General features: G+C 40.4%; 1 protein-coding gene across 1 annotated transcript in view; it reads left to right on the forward strand.

Moving 5' to 3' along the window:
* The window catches only part of SLC9A9 (solute carrier family 9 member A9), a 556059-nt gene that overhangs the window by 268238 nt on the left and 265355 nt on the right, over positions 1–22466 (forward strand). The window contains exon 9 of the mRNA XM_060100216.1: positions 15703–15791. Coding sequence (XP_059956199.1) covers positions 15703–15791 — 89 coding nt within the window. The remainder of the gene's footprint in view (positions 1–15702; positions 15792–22466) is intronic.

Below are 22466 nucleotides of genomic sequence, written 5' to 3' on the forward strand. Positions count from 1 at the left end.
GTGAGCCATGGCCGCTGGGCCTGCGCGTCCGGAGCCTGTGCTCCGCAACGGGAGAGGCCACAACAGTGAGAGGCCCGCATACCGCAAAAAGAAAAAAAAAAAAAAAAAAAATCTAGAAAAGTTTTCAGAAAGTGCTTAACGAATGAACATATGATAATGAATATAGTGAACTAAATGAAATGAGCTATTAAATAGTTGATGAGTAACTGTAGTGGTAACCAGCCATCCTGGGGCCGTGTATGGGTTCACTGAAAATACATCATGTAGGACCCAGAAATGGTGTTTACACACAATGGGTTCTCAGCAGAATTCCCCCAGCCCTGACATTGCTAGGTGAGGGCTCAAGGGTGCCCATCAAGGGAGCAGGCCTCTAGGCCTGCCACCCCTACTTCACCCCTCTTATTGGTTCCATAGATTGGGTTTTCACCTAAGATTTCATTTTAAAAAAAGGATTTCTGTTGCTTTAAACAAAATATATCTGTTTTAAGAATCTATTTTTTATTTTTTCTTACTACCAAAGTAAGGCATATACATTGTAGAAAATTTGGAAAATGTAGATTTACAGAAGGAAATAAAATTAGAGTTACCTGTATTCTCACTGCCTATTAATAACTATTGTCAGTATTTGTCTGAATTGATCTAATTATATGCAAATACATATATGTAATTAAATATATACATGCATACATATATGTAATTACATTTTTATTTTTAAGTAACTTGCTTTTTTTCACTTAACAATCTATAGTGAATGTTTTTCATGGCATTAAATATTCTTCTATATTATTATTATTTTTTTTTTTTTTTTTTTTTTTTTTTGCGGTATGCGGGCCTCTCACTGTTGTGGCCTCCCCCGTTGCGGAGCACAGGCTCCGGACGCGCAGGCTCCGGACGCGCAGGCTCAGCGGCCATGGCTCACGGGCCCAGCCGCTCCGCGGCATATGGGATCCTCCCAGACCGGGGCACGAACCCGTATCCCCTGCATCGGCAGGCGGACTCTCAACCACTTGCGCCACCAGGGAGGCCTATATATTATTATTTTTAATTGCTGCCTGGTACTATATCATATTAACTTGCCATAATTTATTATACCAACCTTTTGATTGTTTATAGTTTTCAACATTGTTAATATGATTGCAATGGTAATCCTTATAGCTTGATGTATGAACTTCTATTTATATAACTGCCTAAAAATAAAATTCCTGGGTTAATAAGAATGCTAACATTTTAATGTCTTGGAAAAATTCATCCAAGTTATCCTCCAGAAAATTTGCATTCCTTTATACTTCCACCAACGATGTAAGAGAGAGCTCATTCACTCACATCTTCATCACCCGAACTCATATTCACCCCTGCTAATTTGATAATCAAGTTCCATCTTATTCTGATTTAAATTCATTATATTTTTACTGAGGAAATCATTTTAATTATATGTCATTGACAGTTTGTATTCTCCCTTGGTGAGCTACCTGTTTATGACCTTTGTCCTTTTTTCCTATTGAAGTGCTTATTTTTGTCACGTTAAATTTTAGAAGCTCTTTATCTATTAGAAAATCTTAACCTTTTGACTGTCATGTAGGCTATAAATATTTTCCAATTCATGGGTTTACCTTTTAAATATGTTATGCTTTATTTGTTTATGTAAGGGAAAGGTTGGTATAGACATTTTCAAGTTTCATGTGGTTAATTTTATCTCTTCCTTAGAAAGCCCAAGATTTTATTGATTTCTACTTATAAAGCCCACTGTTATTAATAATAATATACTTTTTTTAATACTCATCTAGTTTTATCTTTGCATTGGAATCCATCTGGAATTTGTCTTGCTATGAGGTGCAAGATATAATAGGGATTTGATTTTCTTCCTAGATTGTTGTTCACTGATCCTAACACCCTTCAAACTTAATCTATGAATTTACAATATAATGTCCATGTATGTAGGTACGTATATGTGTATATATGTTCTGGGCTTTCTGTTATTCCACTGAGCTCTTGATCTTTACTGTTTTCATCATTTCAACTCCATGGTTCCTTTTAATAGCTAATAGATCCATTTCTCATCCCCCTTCCCCAATTTCAGGAGATTCTTTGCTATACTCACATATTTATATTCCAGAATGACTTAAAATAACTTTCTTATGTTTCAAGCAGAAAATAACTTTAGGATGATGATTGGGGTTGTATTAAATTTTTAGATTAATTTGAGGAGGAATGGTGTTTTTACAATGTTGAGTCTTCCCACAGAGGAATATGTTATGTCTCTCCATTTATTCAACTCATCTTTTATGGCCCTTAGTAAATTTTTATAGTTGTCTTCACATTAGACCTACAAATTTCTTGTTAAGCATTTTTTAAGTTATTTTATATTTTGGTGTACTATGCTGAATGGAAACTTCTTCCATTATAGTTTCTGGAAGGCTATTGTTTGTTTATGTGCATCTAGACCTCACCATGCTATTTGATTTACTCTCCACAGTTCTGAAATATAGAACCATAGCTGATGTGTAGAATTTGGATTGATGGGCCACAATTATATTAGACTATCAGGTTTGTGAGGACTATATCAACACCAGCAGTGTGGCTGAAGCATGCTAGGCATTCAATATCTTTTGAGCAATAGAATGAAAGATTTTAGCTTAACAAAAGGAAAATTTTCTAAAATCTGAATAACAGACTGTTTTATGAGTTAGTGAGTGCCTTTTGCCTGATAATATTCTTGTAGGTTCTTTATGTCCACCAGTCAGGATATTTCACAGCAGATTCATACATCAACTAAAGGATATATCATAAATTACATTAATCTGCAATTTCATTTCCCTAACTCTTAGGTTAAAATGGAGACATGGAGACCTTGGGAAACAAGAGTCTTATCTAAAAGAATATGGTGGGCATATGTAAGCTTTGGCTGCCCAGCACCTGTTCTCCCTTTCACTGAGAATAGCATCCTGATATTATTTGGGGAACTACCCCTCCTCCATCAGATACCATCTTCTTTTTTTTTTTTTCTTTTTTTTTTTCTGGTACGCGGGCCTCTCACTGTTGTGGCCTCTCCCATTGCGGAGCACAGGCTCCGGACGCGCAGGCTCAGTGGCCATGGCTCACGGGCCAAGCCGCTCTGCGGCATGTGGGATCTTCCCGGACCGGGGCACGAACACGTGTCCCCTGCATCGGCAGGCGGACTCTCAACCACTGCACTACCGGGGAAGCCCAGATACCATCTTCTTAACCAAGGTACCCCACCCTCCCCTGCCAAAGAGAATAGGGGCATCCTAAGCTAGGTCAAGCAGACACTCCTTCCCTGTGATATGAACTTTTAGGAGGGAGTTAGAAGTATATACAACTGTTGGCACCCGGACTTTCCAACAGCAGAACCCTATTGGGACCCTCTATTTATTCCTGCCACAGATCTCTGGAGCTGCCTTTATGCCTCTTCCCTCCAATAAATTCCTTTCTGATTACCGTTGCCGGAATCAGTGTTTATTGCTTGCAAACAAAGAAATCTAAATAGTACAAGGGAAGGAATAATCTATGAGGTATTTCAACAAAAGAAGCTGCATAACTTGGTGACAATTCAGAAGGGAAGAGAGGCTCAAAGACAGCACAACCTCTAGGCTAGGATGCTTGGGACCATCTCATGCCAGGTGCGTACTGATAGACAAACAAAAAGAATCAAGCTTACAAAGACAGTTTGCACAGTCTTCATTATTCTTTTTCGATTCGCCTCCTTAGAAGATTCATTATGAACACTTCAGTGTGGTGGGCGGGGCTTGCTCATGACCACATTTGTTGCTTTCACTTTTAGTTGTTACTAATTTGATGATGATCATTTGATTTATTTTGATCATCTTTTACTTCAAGGGCCACATTTGCAGCCGCCTCATCTCAGTCTCTTAGAAATTGCACCTGCAAATGTTCATTAGTCACACAGAAGCACTTAGTTTTATGGAAACAAGTGGCTTTTAGACATGCAAATGAAGGTTGGCATTTCTATTACCCAAAGGTCTGATGCTCTGCTACTGGAAATGTACAAGTGCTGTCTGAGAAAACTTTTATTTACGAAGACTGGGCAGAATATCAAATGCAAGTGAGAAGTCTTTCTAGAAGATGAGGGTGTGTAGATAGAAATGGACTTTAGGGAGTCCTCACAAGCTGGGAGAGCATAGAAGGAAGAGAATGTATATGGAAGTTTCTGCCCTAATTACAAAATCAGCCACTAAGGGGGATGTCTCGGATTTCTAGTTCTTCTGCTAACTTGCTGAGGGATAGGAATGTCGCCCTGTTAATTGGTATCTCAGTTTTCTTTACTGCTGAGGTAAAAAGACTTTATTATTTTATAGTGGAAGGACATGGCATACATACAAAATGTGGCTTTTGAGTAAATACATGACCTGAGGTATTCTCTCTGTCAGGTACCTGGTACACATGCATACCTAATTTCTGATCAAGTAGAATTTTTCTTGGCCTATTTTCTAAAAGTCATTAGGTTACTGAGCCATTATTTTAAATTGAATATTGAAAATAATGCAGCAGTATTATTTATAGAATAATCTCTGGTGGCATTGAATCCTGTCATAGAAGCTGCTTTACAGTTTATAAAGATAACCAAAAAGCGCAGCTGGATAGGTGGTTTGAAAATTCATTTTTATAATCTGTTTCCCAGCTGAGACTTTGGGGGTCAGGTTTTTGTTTTTGTTTTTGTTTTTTGAGGTACACGGGCCTCTCACTGTTGTGGCCTCTCCCGTTGCGGAGCACAGGCTCCGGACGCGCAGGCTCAGCGGCCATGGCTCACGGGCCCAGCCGCTCTGCGGCATGTGGGATCTTCCCGGACCGGGGCACGAACCCGTGTCCCCTGCATCGGCAGGCGGACTCTCAACCACTGCGCCACCAGGGAAGCCCTGGGGGTCAGGTTTTTGCCAGAAGCAAACTTTCTGGGACTGTCATTAAACACCCAAAGAGTAAGATTTTAATGGCATCATTGACACTGCATCTAATGATTTCTCTGCTTCCAGGCACTGTTGTAATAAAGGCAGCTTCCAATTTTAGGTTCCTGGGGCATATTTTATGTCAGCTGGAAGTGAAGGAGGAGGAGGGAGGCCCTTGGCATCCCTCACTTTCTCATACAAAAAGTCAAACAGTATAGCCCACTATTTACTCAGCTTAGAATGGTTTCCATCTAAGAAAACAAACGTGTAAAAATCTGAAAGAAAAAATGTCCTGATTACTGTACTAAGCAATGCTATTGGGCTTTGTAGTCTGACTCTAGAGAGTAAGAGACTCTGAAAAAACGTTTGAACGTAGAAGGGTAAAAACAAATGCCACTCAGGCTCATTCACTAAAGAATTGACCAAGATGTCTGAATGAGAGAACTCAGCACACACAAACATGAAGCACAACATAAACAGTCAATTCACCTCAATGCCATCCCCCAGCCTCGTTCCCCACTGGTCTCAAATGACAAGGGCCTAATTACATTGTCATGATAAGGAAAAGCTGACACCTGAAAGCTCAGGTCCTGCTTATCTGTCCAGTCAGCTCTTGAAAGGCTTTTGTAGAATACGTAGTTGGGAAAGGGGGAAACTGGGAATGTCTTTCTTTTTGGCAACAGACAAGGAAAGATTTCCAAATGAAATGACTATTACTGGACACGTTGAGACTTTACTTGATCTGAATAAGTAAGTTGGCTCATTACTTCTCATCTCCATCATCTCTCGACTTGGTGAATACTTGTCTGAAACTCTTAAGAAGGCTTCTAGTTCAGGGATAAATGTGTTCCATTTGGCTTGCCACTGATGCATCGCATGACTGGATGGGAAATATATTTCTAGATCTCAGTAAATAAAACAAATCACCAGGAGGGACTTAGTTTGAATTGTTCCTCAAATCAAATCAGGCCGGTTTTAGCTTCTAAATGCATGTCATTAGCTGACATCTCAGCTTCAAACTGTTCTTGCTTTCATATTGACAGGACCATATGAATCCAACTTAATTAGCCAACAATTCACCAACAAATGAGGTGCACTGAGTGTTTTCCAAGCCAAAAATAGAGCCAGAGGCTCAAAATATGAGGCATTCAAGCTGTAGCAATAGACACCCAAAATTCTCAAGGGGATTTATTAACTAGCTTGCTGAACCAAGGGCAAACACACAAAGACGCCATCTCAGTAAACACAGGTGTAAAGTACACCTCCTAGCATAATAACTCATTAACTCACACCTGCACTTTCTTGAACCAAATAACTCATCATTTCAATATTCAAACAATCTTTCACATGTAACTTGAATAGTGGACAAATATACCTCTGCTTTCTTCACTGTAAATGTTTTCTGTCTTTACTTAACATCTCCTCACGGTGCCAGCAGCCATAGGGAAAAGAGAAAGTTGCTCATGTCCTGCACAGGCGTGTAGAAAACTTTCAGAAGATGGATGGCACGAGTGATTAACACACTTGAAGGAGAAAAATGAGTCGAGGATACTGGGAATTATATCAAATAGATCAATGGTTCATTTCACCAAAATGGGGAATGTGAGTGAATACATGTAGCAGAAAGAGAGACACAAAAATTAGTTCATTCCAGGCTTCCCTGGTGGTGCAGTGGTTGAGAGTCCGCCTGCCGATGCAGGGGACACAGGTTCGTGCCCTGGTCTGGGAAGATCCCACATGCCGCGGAGCGGCTGGGCCCGTGAGCCACGGCCTCTGAGCCTACGCATCCGGAGCCTGTGCTCTGCAACGGGAGAGGCCACAACAGTGAGAGGCCCGCGTACCCCCCCCCCCAAAAAATTAGTTCATTTGAAAGTCTTCTGGATTCTATACAAGTGTGGAATTTCTACATGGAAAGGTACAGTGGTCAATTGGACATGGATATCTGGGATGAGGCTGCTGACTAGAGATTTAGGTGACACTGGTGTACATGTATTAAGCGACTCCAAGGAAATGAAAACTGAAAAGAAGGAGTAAACCTGACAGTACCAACATTTGAGGTGGAAAGCCAGGGATCTAAACAAAAGGATATTTTTCTTCTCCTCTTGACCTCAAGTTAATTTGCATAAGTACTCACTACTACATTATTTAAGGAATTTTTTATTTTAAATGGAAATTTATAAACCTTGCAACACAGACAGGAAGTAATCTTAAATGCATGCCTACCCTCTGCACTGGAGGATCTAGAAGGAAGAACATAGATTTGTGCTGTTTTCTATATTGATATTCTTGTATCCCACAGACTCATCATTCATCTGCCAACCGTAGCATTGCCAAATATAGTAAACTAGACAGTAATTGTGTTCTTTGCAAACTTGGAATCCTTCATATTCCCTGAAGGAGTTTTCCATTTCGTTAAGTCTTTGACTTCTCAGTTCCAGGTTCACATTCAGCAGTGGTGGTAGGAAACCTGTCAGAAACGTCTCGTTTTACTAGATCAAAAATAAATAAAAGTGTGGCATGGAAAAATAACCCGTCAACCTTAAAACCCCTCAGAGTGCCGCCTGAGAGCAAGACACATTTTTTTCTTTCTCACTCGCTCTCTTTCTGTGTTCTGATGATATAATCAATATTTCCTGTCCAAAAACGCAATATTCTCCAGTCTTAGAAACCCCTCAAGTCTGCATTTAATGTCAAAGAAAATCATGCTCCATATGACAGATGTTTATTTTTCAGCTTCTGTATCTGAAGTCTTCATCAACTTTTAATGAGAAAAGAACCACTGAATAATGTTATCAGTAGCAGAGACCGTACGTGACAATAGTCTTGAATAAGAAAATTTAAATGTTAGAAGAAAATAGACACTGCCACTAATAAATCTAGATAAACATCTATTTGTATGTGAGGACCAAAAATAATTTCTCCTTCGTTCTCTTTTTAGAGCAGATAAATATTTCTTGAAATAGAGATTCATTACTTTGACAAACCTGCATTTGAGTGTCTGATGTCTACTGGGCACTGTTATGGGATTGGGAGCAATACAAAGAAGCAGGTCATAGACCCAGCCCTTGAGGAAATCTAGGTCGAGAACGTAATCTAGTTGTCAGGAAGTCCACGTGAGGCTTACATGGGGGTCCCATGTAATTCTTCAATTCCATATATGCAGTCCTTGAAGCAAATGTAAAAACAGCAGTTCAGATCACAGACACTTAAGATGGGAAGGTGCTTAGAGATCATCTAGAGCAGTATTTACCACAGTTTCTTGACCCTTATCATAAAAAAATAAGATAGTTTTATCATGCACTTATCTGCACATGAGCATATTTTTTTGCCCACATGGTACTTACTTACCTTAAAATACACAAAAGTCCTAATTAAAAGTTATGAACCTGAAACTATCACATTATTAATCAACTGTACTCCAATATAAAATAAAAAGTTTAAAAAAATTTATGAAGTTCTTATATTTTCTTCTACCCTTCAATGGGTTTTTTGCATACCCCAATTTAAAGAACACTAATGCAGACCATCTTCTTTAATTCTTTGAGAAGAAAACAATGGACCAGGCAATGAATTTGAATTGCATTAGTCATTCAACTAGTTAAGTGTCCAAACTATGCCAGATAGATCCCAGGTCTCCTGACACCCATTGTAGTACATTTTTTCTTACATAATTTACAACCACACAATGAACCTTGATGTCATGTAAGCATAGCTTTGTGTGTGATGTGTGTAAGCATAGGTTAATGTTACTAAATATTGTATATACACAAGCATTAGTAACACTAATGCTTTCTGAGAAGGTCCAGAAGTGGGAATCATGGAGAACAGTGTAAATGGTGTTCTGTTAACCAAAAGGAGCTAATTGTCCTCTCAGAATTGATCTCTCTGGGGCTTCCCTGGTGGCGCAGTGGTTGGGAGTCTGCCTGCCAATGCAGGGGAAAACAGGTTCGAGCCCTGGCCCGGGCAGATCCCACATGCCGCGGAGCAACTAAGCCCGTGCGCCACAACTACTGAGCCTGCGTTCTAGAGCCTGTGCGCCACAACTACTGAAGCCCATGCGCCGTGCTCTGCAATAAGGAAGCCACTGCAGTGAGAAGCCCGCACACCTCAGCGAAGACCCAACACAGCCAAAAATAAAAATAAATAAAATAAATTTTAATAAATTTAAAAAAAATTGATCTCTCTGGAAAGAATTTACTTGCCAGCAGAATCATTATTCTTCCCAAAGAATTACAGACCTCCTCATGCTGTTTCCTAAACTTCTTTGCCTGGCAATAATTTGAATTTAACTGTGTACCTCTTTGTGGTTTCTCATACAGCTCTTTTAGTTAGTGTCACAAAGTATCGGTTCTAGTTCTTATTCAAAATTGTACAAATGAGTCCTTGCAGACAGCTCTTCAGGGATCTTGCCCACCACTGAAAGCTCACCGTGCAAACTGAAAGGCAATTTTGAGCATACATATGAGTCAGAAACTCTTATTATTATTTTCTCTAAGCCACTTCTTGATTTCTTTCAGAGCTCCTTATCTATTTTAGTTCTCAGATATTTTTGAGCATGCTCCCTCCCTGTGGATCTGGATGTATGTACTTGGTTCCACTTGTCATTGCTACAGCGCCCCATAAATACAACTTGAAACCAGAACCTTAGACTTGCAACCCTCATAGTTGCATTTAATGACCGCTTGTGTTTTTCAGAAGAGATGGAAGCAGAATGATCAGGTTTTACCTCAGTTAGGAAAGAAAATGCAGTAATGTTTGCCAGCAGAGGATCAACATATTAGATGTTTCATAGTTTTATTTTATGGATACTAGGATTAACACAGCATGTAAGAGAAATACTTTCATACTTATAATAATTAGTTTGATCATTTTAAACATAGAGCATATTAGATGTTTCTTCTAAGTTTTGTATTTGGAAAAATGTAATTAATTAATTCAACGTGTATTTATTCCCTAACCTATAACAGATTCAAACCCAAAGTGTGCAGGTAAACTGCATGTTCCTGGGACATGACACATAGTCTCCTAGCTTTTGCCCTTCACTCACAATTAATTCCCTACCCCCGACCCTGCACCTCCAAATTCTTCTTATCTTCCAAGACCTAAATGCCTCTGTGTCCTTTAGGAAAACTTTCCCCATCTCTCTCCCACTTTCCCCAGCCCAAAAGAAATCACTCCCTCAGAATTCCCATTTTCTTATCACCTACTTCATTCGACCTTTTAGATATCTTTGTGTATGTGTGGTCTCTGGTAGGAGACATAAAGCTACTTGAGGTCTAGGACTGGGTTTATTCATCCTTGCATTCCCCACATCCATAACCCATGTTTTCCTCATTGAATATCTCAGTAGATAGATAGAACTTGCAAAAATCTGATACCTTAACTGTAATATTACTGAGAATTGTCTAAGTTTGGATTTCTAGGAGTGAGGCACACATTTTCACCTGCTTTTCCTTGTTGCAGGAGTTGATGTGGAAGAGAAGGCAACAAATAACGATTAAGGACATAAAAGGAGTGAGACATGCTAGATGTTTTGTATTTCTTCCCCCAGCAACTTGTTGAATAGGAAATGTTGTTGTGTTTAGACCTGTAATGAGCTTCTCTGAGTCATTCCTTCTTTTCATGCTTTCTTCCTTTCACCTACTTCTAGTAATTATAGCAAAACCTTATATTTATTTGTTAGTGTTTAGTTTACAAATCATTTTAAAATCCATTGTATTGCTTTATACTTAGAACAGACCTGTGAGACAGGTGGGCCCTATCCAAATGAGAAAACTGAGTCTTAGGTGGGTGAAGCCCTTGGCCAACATCACCCATTGCATACCTGCAGCCATGGCCAGAGAACGGCAGCCTGGGGAGGCTGGACACCTCAGGGACCCCAAGGCCTGAGAGGCATGAACCATATGGTTATCAGGAATGTTCTCTTTGGCTGTATTTTTTCATTTTTCTTTATTAAGTTTTTAATTCTACTGTCTTTGGTTCCATTTTTATGTCTTTTGTCTAGATTCTTTCGGTAAATAGTCCATTTATTTTCCTTTTATTTTTTCTAATAGAATGCATGTAAGACTGTAACCTTTCCTCTGAATAATCCTTTGGTTTTATCCCATTGGTTTTGATAAGAAATGTACTATACACTTACTGTTATTTATTTCTACATAAGCTAAAATTTCAAATTTGATTTCATCTTCAACTCCAATTTTATTGAAAAGAATACAGTTAAAAATCTCTAATGGTTACATTTATGTAGCTATGCTTTTTGTTAATTTCCAGTTTTATAACATTTTGATCAAAGGATGCAATTTGTTTGTTTTGTTTTGTTTTGATTTTTAGAGGGGGAAAGAATTTTTGAACTATTCGATAGTAAAATATATCATCAATTTATTACATGTTAACTAATTTCTTTTGTATTCTAGTGTTGCTCGGGTTAAAAAATAATTTTAAAATAAAGAAAAAAATGTGTAACTCCTCAAACATTCTTAATAGATAATTGTTCCATGACCCTAAAATTATTTCATGGAATCATGTCAATTCTAGAAAGTCACAGAAAGAAAAAATGGAGAATAAGACACAAAAATATAATTTAAAAAAATTTTAGAGTTAGCAAGAGCTGCGAAAATAAAAAAGGGGCACTGAGGCAACACAGAGGGAGTCACTGCAAGAAGCAAGTGTGACCCCTTGGACTGGAGGAGCAAAGGGAAGAGAGTCTAGAAGCTCCTAAGAAGGAACTGGGACTCAGACCTCTGAGGACACTGCCTGACTGCCGCTGCTTTCTCTGAGGGGGTCCCAGGAGGCTGGTCTGGAAGTGAAGGAAAACAACAAAAAACAAAAAGAGAAAACAAGGCTGGGACCAACTGCCAAAGCTGTTGTGAAGAACCATGGCTGAGATGCAGCTGACAGGACTGGCAGGCAAACAGGAGGCAGCAAGGCCTTCTCTCCCGTCTGCATCCTACTCTGCTCCTGGGGCTCTATACTGACAGAGCCCATCAGGCAAAGGAAGGTGTAGTCTGGAGAGCCCCAGCCTCAGGATCACAGAGCCAGCACAGGAGGGTGGGCTTCGGGCTGAGACACTAGCTCACGGCCTGGCACAAGGAACACTTAGTCCCCCTCCCCGTCCTTTTTACAACTGAGAATCTGAGATCCAGAGCATGTAAGAGAGTGGTCTAGGGCCTCACATAACAGGGGTACAACTAGGGCTAGCAGGCACAGGTATGTAAAACTATAGTGGCAATTAAAATATACTTTTGTAAGGTAGAAAACTGGCAACTGTGAATCTGTTTAGATGGCAGAGAATTTTATAGCTAATAGATGTATTCGGGTGAAACATTTTCAAAATGTGTTTTAATTTGTGTGAGTGAATTAATTACCAAGCTATAGAATTATGATTATGTATGCTAATACTAAGGGTCAGATCAGCTTTGTTGTTTTATTTTACTTACAACACCAGGACTCTGGGCATGTAGGCAGACTCTCCATTGTTTGCTGCTTGTGTGACATATCTGTGGACAAAACGCAAAAAATATGAGCAGAAACTTTGCCTATTAGTGTTCTAATGGGAAAACCAATGGAGCTACTGGAGAAAATATCCTCAAAGGAGATGTCCAGCCAGGTATATAATCTCAGGTATATAATCTTCATCATCAAATCTCTGACTCTTTCCCTGGGACATCAGAAATGATATTTTTTAGATGGCTTAAGATTACCTTAAAACATTCCTGGAGGGTCTAATACAGGCAGAAAAGTACAAGGAGTCTGTGGAATTTTGAATCTTAGCTTTGCCACTTTCAAGGTGACCTTGAGTAAATTACTTTGGTTTCTTGTTACCTGGTGATAGGAATGTTCATTTATTTATTCAGCAAATATGTGAAGTGCCTACCATGTGCCTGACATTGCTCTAATGGCTGGGGACCAGTGAATCACTCTGCACTCTCTGAGCTTTCCACTGCAGTGCAGGAAGGCAGAAAATAAACCTATAAATATATAAAATGTTAGGTGGCAGTAAATAATATTACAAAAATAGGTCAAGGTAGGCAAGTAGAGAACGACGAGAGGGATTATTTTTATAGAGTGCACAGCAGAGGCCAGTCTGATAATGTAACATCTTAAGGAAAGGAGGGAGCCATGTGGATGTTCTGGAGAAGACTTTTCCAAACAGTGGGAACCAGACATGCCAGGGCCCTGCAGCGGAACCTGCTTAGCGAAGACGAAGAGGATATGTGACAAGCGGTGGGGCGTGGGAAAAGTGGAGGTCCGGGAGCTGGGGGGAGGGGAGGAGGAGGCAGGACTAGATCCTACAGGGCCTGCTTGTTATGGGTTTCCATTACAGAGCTGGAAGCAGAGGACTGACATGATCTGAATTGTCTTAAAAGATTCACTAGCGCTGCTGGGTGGCAGGTAGACTGTGGAGAGTCAATAAGGGAGACGGGGTCGGAGGTGCAATTAGGAAGCTCTTGCTGTAATCCAAGCAGAAGATGATGGTGGCTTAGAAAAGGGTGTTAGTGTGGAGATGTTGAGAGGTGATGGCGTGCCGGGTAGGTTTTGAAGGACCAGTCAACAGCACTGCTGATGTACAGAGAGGGGAGAAGTAAAGAGTGTTCCCAGAAGTGGTTGTTGTTTTTTTTGTTTGTTTGTTTGTTTGTTTTGCGGTACGCGGGCCTCTCACTGTTGTGGCCTCTCCCATTGCGGAGCACAGGCTCCGGACGTGCAGGCTCAGCGGCCATGGCTCACGGGCCCAGCCGCTCCGCGGCATGTGGGATCCTCCCGGACCAGGGCACGAACCTGTGTCCCCTGCATCGGCAGGCAGACTCTCAACCACTGCGCCACCAGGGGAGCCCTTCCCAGAGTTTTTTGCCTGGGCGGCAGGAAGAATGGAGATGCTGTTACTGAGAAGGGGAAGAGAGCGGGAAGGGCTGGTGAATCGTGTGAAGCCTGTTGTGAGATAATAAATCAATGAAATAAATGAGATGATGTGAATAAAACTAGTGTGTTCCTTGCCCACAATAAGCATTCAGCCGGTCTTAGGGCCCTTACATATCCTTTATTCATTGTTACTTCTTTTTGTTCTCAGAATGCATTTGTGCACTACCCACACACCCCTCCCTTTTTATTCACTACTTCTCCGCAGATCAATATATAGTCAAAACATTTCCACAACAGTGGGAGGTTGGCTAAACCTCACCCAGAAAAACTTCCAACAGACTGCTGAATCAGCAGAGGTAGATAAATTGCATTTTTAAAGAAAGAAAGAAAACTACTTGATGACAAAACAACATGCATGGCAATCCTTCCAGTTCCTCGAAGTCCTTGAAGTACTTCAGTACCCACAAAGTTTCCCTGGTACTGGTTGTTTTTTAATAGAAATTCTGTGAAGAGTGAAATATAGTATTTCATAAGCCGTTTTTTCTTTGAATTTCTGAAGAGAGGCTAGAAAACTGAAAAGTTACCCAAAGCAACTATATAAATGCTTACTGCATATATTATTTCTTGGCACAATTTCCTAGTTGTTTTTATTCTTTTGCCTAAAAGTTTGAAGCATAATATTAAAAGGAAATAAGTGATGTAAATGTGTTAGACAAATATGTCTTAGCAATATTTTATCCAAAGCCAACACCCAAAATAACCAACATATAAATAGAAGCATACAGTGTACATGTAAAAAATATGCTTGGTTCTTTAAAATTCTTTACTGCAAAATTTTTATTTCATTTGAAATGTCAGTATTCAGTTCACATATCTCTATACTCTTAAGAATCATCAGCATTTAATTTATGAGTGTTTTTAGTTGGAAAGAGTCTGCTGTTTAAAATTCAATTCAATCCCCTTGGTTTGGGTTGAAGACTACTTACATCTTGTGTTTTTCCCAAAGCCCTCCTCTATGCCCAATTTCCCATAGCTAATCAAATCTTTAATCCAAGGTAGAATGCAGCCCCTACCACTTCCCCACCCCAGCTCAGGGGCAATAACACAGAGAATAACAGAGCCCAGGGACAAATAACACATTTGTCCCATGGTTTCTCCTCCTCTGTCCCCAGGCAGCATCTAGTGTATGTGTGGCTTCATGTAGCATTTAAAACTGGGTATAATGATGGCTTAAGAAATAAATCCTGCAACCAGCCAAGAAGCAGCTGAGGGCCCACTGTGGATAAGAAGCACACAAGAACAGATCAGCTTACCTTCAAGGAGTGTGTGCCTTGGGTGTGTTCACGAGATTATCCAGCAGCAGAAAGACGAAGCCCCCAGCTTTGCCAAGGAGGTATAGAGGCAAACAAGGATCTCTTTGGGGGCTTGGCAAGTAGGAGTATTGGCAGAGGCAACTGAACCCTTATAGATGTCTTAGGTTTATGACTTGTGGTTTTTAATACTAAATTATGGTATGATAGGAACTTCTCAGGCTCCTGAAGGTACACAGTGGAAAGCAAATGTCTAAGCAAATATGCCAGCATTTAGTATAAAATGCAGCCGAGTAGTTGGCACTAGCTGTGAGAGGCCTGGAATTGACTATACAGTCTTTTGTTCATGGGTTTCCAAGTATAACTTTCCTAACTCATGACCAGAGAATCATTTATCCTCAGGAAGAATCTACTTCTTAATGCTTTGCTTTAACTTTAATCCTGTTAAGTTCTGTGTTTAAAGTAAGCAGCCAGGTTTACCAAAGGTTTCATCACCATAATTATTAGCAATTTTAACTCAACTGATACCAAGTCTGTCTTCCAGCTGGGATAGCCCTACCCCTTTGACTTAGATGGGAAAGAAAATTGATTTTGACTGATATGTTTTTAAATTTCAGGGATAGTTGCTGTTCTCTTCTGTGGAGTCACACAGGCACATTACACCTACAACAATCTGTCGTTGGATTCCAAAATGAGGACTAAACAGGTAAAAGAAAAAACTCACTACAGGCTTTGTCTCTTTTCTCAGTGTAATGGTTATGTAATTCTGGCAGGGCACTTGGAAAGAATTTCATTAGTAAAGGAAGACAGTAAGCTGAAGCCTTCGTTATAGGTTGGATATTTATAGTTTTTTTTTTCTTCAGGATAACTATTAACAATTCTCTTGGTAAGCAAAAATATAGTTATAATAGTCTCTTCCTCCTGAGAAATGTGGAACGTAGACTGTCAGTCCTGAAGATGAAAGGCCCACCGTCAGTAATAATTCACAGTCACTTACATCTAAAAGCATTATAAAGCATGTGAGATTGGCTAGTTTTATAGACAGAAGGAAATGAAGAAGGATAAGGAAGTAATATTTGGTCTTTAATTGGGTGCTTTTGCTTCCAAGTAAACTCAACTGCCAGTTGTCACATAAGCAGAATGTATCTCCCATATGCCAGGAACACATCTGTTTTGATATTGGCGCATAAATACAGATTCCTCCCACAAACATTTGCTGCATCACCACTCTGTGCCAAGCACTGTGCTTGGTACAAGGAATCAAAGGGCAGATAATATATGACCCTGCCTTTAAGTGGTTCATTATCAAGTCTGTTGAGGAGGATAAAGATGTGCAGTGAGCAATTAATTATCCACAGTGTGATAAGTACTGAGATAGAAATGTCTATATAGGTTGTTTGGGGAGAATTCCATAGGGCCTCCTCCCATGGTTAGGCCTGGGAAGGTGCAGAGAAAGTTTCCAGAGATGATAGCCCAATCTGGAGTTTGAAATACAAATAGAAGGTAATTAGGTAAAGATGTGGGATCCAGTGGGGGATGAGAAGGTAGCAGGAAGGGCATTCGAGGCCAAGGTTGTAGCATGGACAAAAGCTCTGAAGCAGTTTATTGGAGCACTTTAAATAGTTCTGTGTGGCTAGTGAATGGGGTAAGGCTGAAGTTAGTGGAATACAGTATGCGATGAGACTGCACACACAGCCAGAGACCGGCTTATTGAAGGACTTTCATACCTTGTGAAGACATTTAGACTTTAACCTAAAGGTAATGGGGAGTGGCTCTAACAACAGAAATTTATTGTCTTACACTTCTAGAAGGTAGAAGTCTGAGATCAAGGTATAGGTAGGATTAGTTCCTTCTGAGGGAGAATCTGTTCTATTCCTTGTTTTTACCTTCTGGTGGTTTTCTGCCAATCTTTGGTGTTCTTTGGCTTGTAGACACATTATCCTAATCTCTGCCTTCATGTTCACATGGCATTCTCCCTGTGAGCATGTCTGTCTCTAAATTTACCCTTTTTATAAGGATACCAGCCATACTAGAATAGGGACCCACCCTACTCCAGTATGACCTCATCTCAACTTAACTAATTACATTTTCAAGGACTTTATTTCCAAATAAGGTCAGATCCTGAGATACTGGGGGTTAGGAATTCAACATATGAATTTAGGACGACATCACTCAGCCCATAACAGGAAGTCATTGAAGTGTCTTAGGTAGAGTAATTTTCAGATAATTGAAGTTCCATTTTAGAAATATCAACTGACAGACAAGAAGAGCATGGATCAAATGGCACTTGTATCACCTAGCTTGTGCTGTATAACAAGCAACCCCAGTGGCATTTAACAATAAACACTTATTTATCGTGCATCTGCAGGGCTTAGCTCTTTTGATCTGGGTGGCTCTACTTGTCTCAACTAGGATGATTCACTATCTGTGGGTTTGGTGGGGCTCTATGCTAGAGTGGGCTTGTCTGGAGCACCTTCACCAGTGTCCCGTGTCTGTCATTCTTCTCCTGGCAGAAGAATAAACCCCCGTGTGCCAGTTCATTTCAAGCTTCTGCTTGCATCACATTTCCTAAACATCCTATAGGTAAAGAAAAACACATGGCTGAGCCCAGGGTCAAGGGGCTGAGCAGGTCACTAGCTTACAGTGGGAGAACACTGTAAAGTTACATGACAAGGAACATGGATATAGAAAATTATGAAGAACAGAACCAAATTATTGCAGTCTATCCCAAAATGCAAATGGAGGTAGATAGGCTCCTATAATAAGCCCAATGATGCTGAGAACATCTGATGTTGGGGCAGTGGGAGTGGAAAAAAACCCAAAAAGACATCTAAGCAAACCTGTAATTGGCTAGGCATTCCTAAACAGTTTTTGAAGACTTACCTTAAAGCTCTGTAAAATGGCTATTGTTTTCATCCTTCTCTCTTTGTCATGTCCCAAGCTCAGCTGGACCTGAGTCCATCTCCCACCTACCCAGCAGGGACTCTGCAAGGTCACCCTTATCTCTGCCCATCAGAGGACACAGAAAATGCAATTACAGACATTTTAAGGAGCCCCAGTTTTAAAAAATGAACCAGAAAACTGAGACCAGTACCTAGAAACTTCCAATACATAGTCTCCTAGGATCCTTTTAATTATGGAGACTACTAGCATTCTCTAGAATTTAAAGGGAAGTATCTTAGGCTGGTTTTTCCTGACCTCATATGGTTCTCTGAGCATTTGTATTCTGAAAGGCTGAACTCTGTTTAGGGACTTGCACTTTTAAGTCACGCTATCCAGACTGCGCAGCAGAACTTCAAAGATAACTCATCTCATGGCGCGACAGCAGCCCAGCACCTAGGGGAGTCAAAGCCAAAATCAGTGCCCCACAGCCTTCTGTTCTTCTCTGAATGGCTTGACAAGCACTCCCTGATGGGCTGCCAGCATCCATTTTTACAGCAGTCTCCTTTAGGGAAGGAGATTTTTACAAGTTCATTCCTTAACATCCAGATAATTGCATCCCTCTATCTTTGCTCCCCCCATCGCCTTCTTTCCTGGGTGTCTGGTTCATAGTAGGAGCTTAATGAATGCTAATTCCCTTCCCTTCCCTTCTCATACCTTTCTCACTTTTCTTCTTTCAGGATATCTCATTTTCTATTTATTTTTTCTCTCAATATATGCATACATAGCAACTGTGCATATTTATACATGAATATATATGCATACATCTACACACATATTCCCCACCCTATCATATAGAGTCCAAGGTCACCATTTAAAAAAAAATGAGATCAAGTACTTTATTTTTTATTTTTTTAATTTCAATAATACGCTTTATTTAATGCAATGTAGCCAAAATATTATTTCAACTTGTATCCAGTGTAAAAAATTATTAATGAGATACTTTACTCTTTTTTCTGTATACTAAGTCCTTGAAATCCTGCATCTGTGTCACCCTTATTACAGCACATCTCAAGCCACATTTCAAGTGCCCATTAGCCACATGTGGCTAGTGGCTGCCATATTAGATAGCTCATGTCTAGAGGCTTGATCAGGTTCAGTTTTGATTTCCTTTTTTCTTTTTTTTTTTTACATCTTTATTGGAGTATAATTGCTTTACAATGGTGTGTTAGTTTCTGCTTTATAACAGAGTGAATCAGTTATACATATACATCTGTTCCCATATCTCTTCCCTCTTGTGTCTCCCTCCCTCCCACTCTCCCTATCCCACCCCTCTAGGTGGTCACAAAACACCAAGCTGATCTCCCTGTGCTATGCGGCTGCTTCCCACTAGCTATCTATTTTACGTTTGGTAGTGTATATATGTCCATGCCACTATCTCACTTTGTCACAGCTTACCCTTCCCCCTCCCCATATCCTCAAGTCCATTCTCTAGTAGGTCTGTGTCTTTATTCCTGTCTTACCCCTAGGTTCTTCATGGCATTTTTTTTAAATTCCATATATATGTGTTAGCATACGGTATTTGTCTTTCTCTTTCTGAATTACTTCACTCTGTATGACAGACTCGTGGAGAAAAGGGAACACTCTTGCACTGCTGGTGGGAATGTGAATTGGTACAGCCACTATGGAGAACAGTATGGAGGTTCCTTAAAAAACTAAAAATAGAACTACCATATGACCCAGCAATCCCACTACTGGGCATATACCCTGAGAAAACCATAATTCAGAAAGAGTCATGTACCAAAATGTTCATTGCAGCTCTATTTACAATAGCCAGGACATGGAGATCAAGTACTTTAATGAACTTCACAGATCAAAGTCCTTGGCCACATCTTCACCAATGTAGCAAGCAAAGTTTAAACTCCATGTGGGAAACCAATTATAAATTGTAAAGAAAAGCTGAGGCAGGGATTATAGAGATTGCCACTGTTTCCTTTTGAAACGGACAAAGGTTTAGAAAGTATTATATGACAACACATGGTTACAGAATACATTATCTTCCTCTGCATCTCCCTGAGTGGTGTTCATTGTCAGTAGGAGAAATCGCCTCTTTGCCTCTGTCCCCAGGACTGTTTAATGGGAGTGAAGGAAGTCAATTAGTGAAGTGTAGGAAAAAATCAATGAAAATCCACTTTGTGTTATAAAATCCTTAGTTATGGGCTTCCCTGGTGGCACAGTGGTTGAGAATCGGCCTGCCAATGCAGGGGACATGGATTCGAGCCCTGGTCTAGGAAGATCCCACATGCTGCGGAGCAGCTAAGCCCATGCTCCACAGCTACTGAGCGATGAGAAGCCCGCGCACCACAACGAAGAGTAACCCCTGCTCACCGCAACTAGAGAGAGCCTGTGTGCATCAAGGAAGGCCCAACTCAACCAAAAATAAATAAATAAATAAATGTGTATATAAAAAAAAAATCCTTAGGTAATAAGATTTTAAAAAGAATTTTATTCCTGGACTGTGCCTAGATCAGCTAATGAAACGGCTATATCTGGATACAAAGACTTTTGAGAATTAATATATCCTTTGTAGCTTCAAGAATTAGAGTGCCTTTTTTTTTTTTTTTTTTTTCGGTACACGGGCCTCTCACTGTTGTGGCCTCTCCCGTTGCGGAGCACAGGCTCCGGACGCACAGGCTCAGTGGCCATGGCTCACGGGCCCAGCCGCTCCGCGGCATGTGGGATCTTCCCGGACCGGGGCACGAACCCATGTCCCCTGCATCGGCAGGCGGACTCTCAACCATTGCGCCACCAGGGAAGCCCTAGAGTGCCTTTTTAAAACTGCAGTTTTACATTAAAATATGTTTTGTAACTGATAATGACCATCTAGATGCCAGTGAATTGATTTTCACTCCAAGCCATGAAGAAACATGTAGCATCACTGTGTGTTAGGCACAAAGCAGCATAATGGAGACATTCTGGTGCTTTTACCCACCATGCGGATTTCTATTTCCATAGCAAAGCACTCTAGTAAAGAGTATATGAACATACGTGGCAACCCTTTCCCTGGACTCAAAGCCGTTTGCTTACTTTAGGGTGTGCACATCTAGCCCTAGAGACAGACAAATACTGCAAGCCCTGACTCTTGACCTAGAAACTGAGAACCATTAGAGATAGTCGAGATGGACATCAGCACACGGCAGTCTGTGAGCCTAGAGGTCTCACCCTGAAGCATCCAGAAGACCGCATACCGACCTCTTGACCCCACTCACACAAGTCCCGGCCTGCCTCCCAACCCCTTCCTCCCTCATGCCCTCACCCGCTAGGCAGGCCTGGGAGCTGATAGTCTGGGCCAGATTCCAGGGTGTTTTCATCAGCTGTCTCTTCCTGGCCTGAGGCTGACTTAAAAAACCATGTACTTCTCTACCATCCTTTTTTTTTTTTTTTTTTTTTTAAAGATTAAAGGGTATCCTTTAATTTTTCCTCCAAGGTTTTGGGGTTTTTTTTTTAATTTATTTTATTCAAGTGTATTTGATTTAGAATGTTGTGTTAATTTCTGCTGTACAGCACAGTGATTCAGTAATATATATATATACATTCTTTTTCATATTCTTTTCCATTATGGTTTATCACAGATCTAACATCCCTTTTAATTAGAATTTCTCCTTCCCTTCCTGCAATTTCCACCTAAAAATTACTTTTACAGATACACATGGGCGTACAATGTTAATTTAAATAATTAACATCTATGATGCATTAACATGTACAAAGTACTTATTTAATTTTTACTTACTTCTCTACCTAAGTGGTAGCTCTTCTTATTATCACTGATTACCTTCATCCATTCATCTAATATTTTGTGAGAGCCTATTTTGTGCCAGCCGCTCTTCAAGGTGCTGGGATACAAGAGTGAATCAAAAAGAATTGCTAGTAGAGGAGTTTGGAGGAATCAAAATAAATAAGCAAAACATACAGAGTGTTCACGGTAAGTTATAAGGCCCATGATAAAGCAAGGAAGGGAGGAAGGAGTGTGTGTATATGGGAAGGCAGCGTTGCTACTTTAAACAGGGTGGCCAAGGAAGGCCTCAAAAAGAAGGTGATCCTTGAAAGAAAGAAAAGAGGGAGCTATGTGGACATCTGGGGCAGAGCTACCCAGAAATTGGAAGCCACATACACAATGGCACCCTGGGACAGGGTGACCAATGTGGCTGAGGTGCAGTGTACCAGGGGAGAGCATGAAAGACAATATCAGAGCAATGACAAGAGACGGGTCCTGGACAGCCTGAACAAGGTGGGAAAACACCAGAGGCTTTTAAGTTCAGGCATGGCATGATACGATTTAAATTTTAAAAGAAGGGAGGTGTCATGTATTAACTGGAGAAGATTGCAAGATAGCACATTTGAGGGACAATCGACAACCAAGTGCTGATTTGTGACATTTGAGATGTGTATTAGTCTACAAAGCAAAGCTATTGATAGCCAGTGGGACAAAGAATTCTGGAGT

The sequence above is a fragment of the Mesoplodon densirostris genome, chromosome 5 (genome assembly GCF_025265405.1).
Source record: "Mesoplodon densirostris isolate mMesDen1 chromosome 5, mMesDen1 primary haplotype, whole genome shotgun sequence".
Lineage (NCBI taxonomy): Eukaryota > Metazoa > Chordata > Mammalia > Artiodactyla > Ziphiidae > Mesoplodon > Mesoplodon densirostris.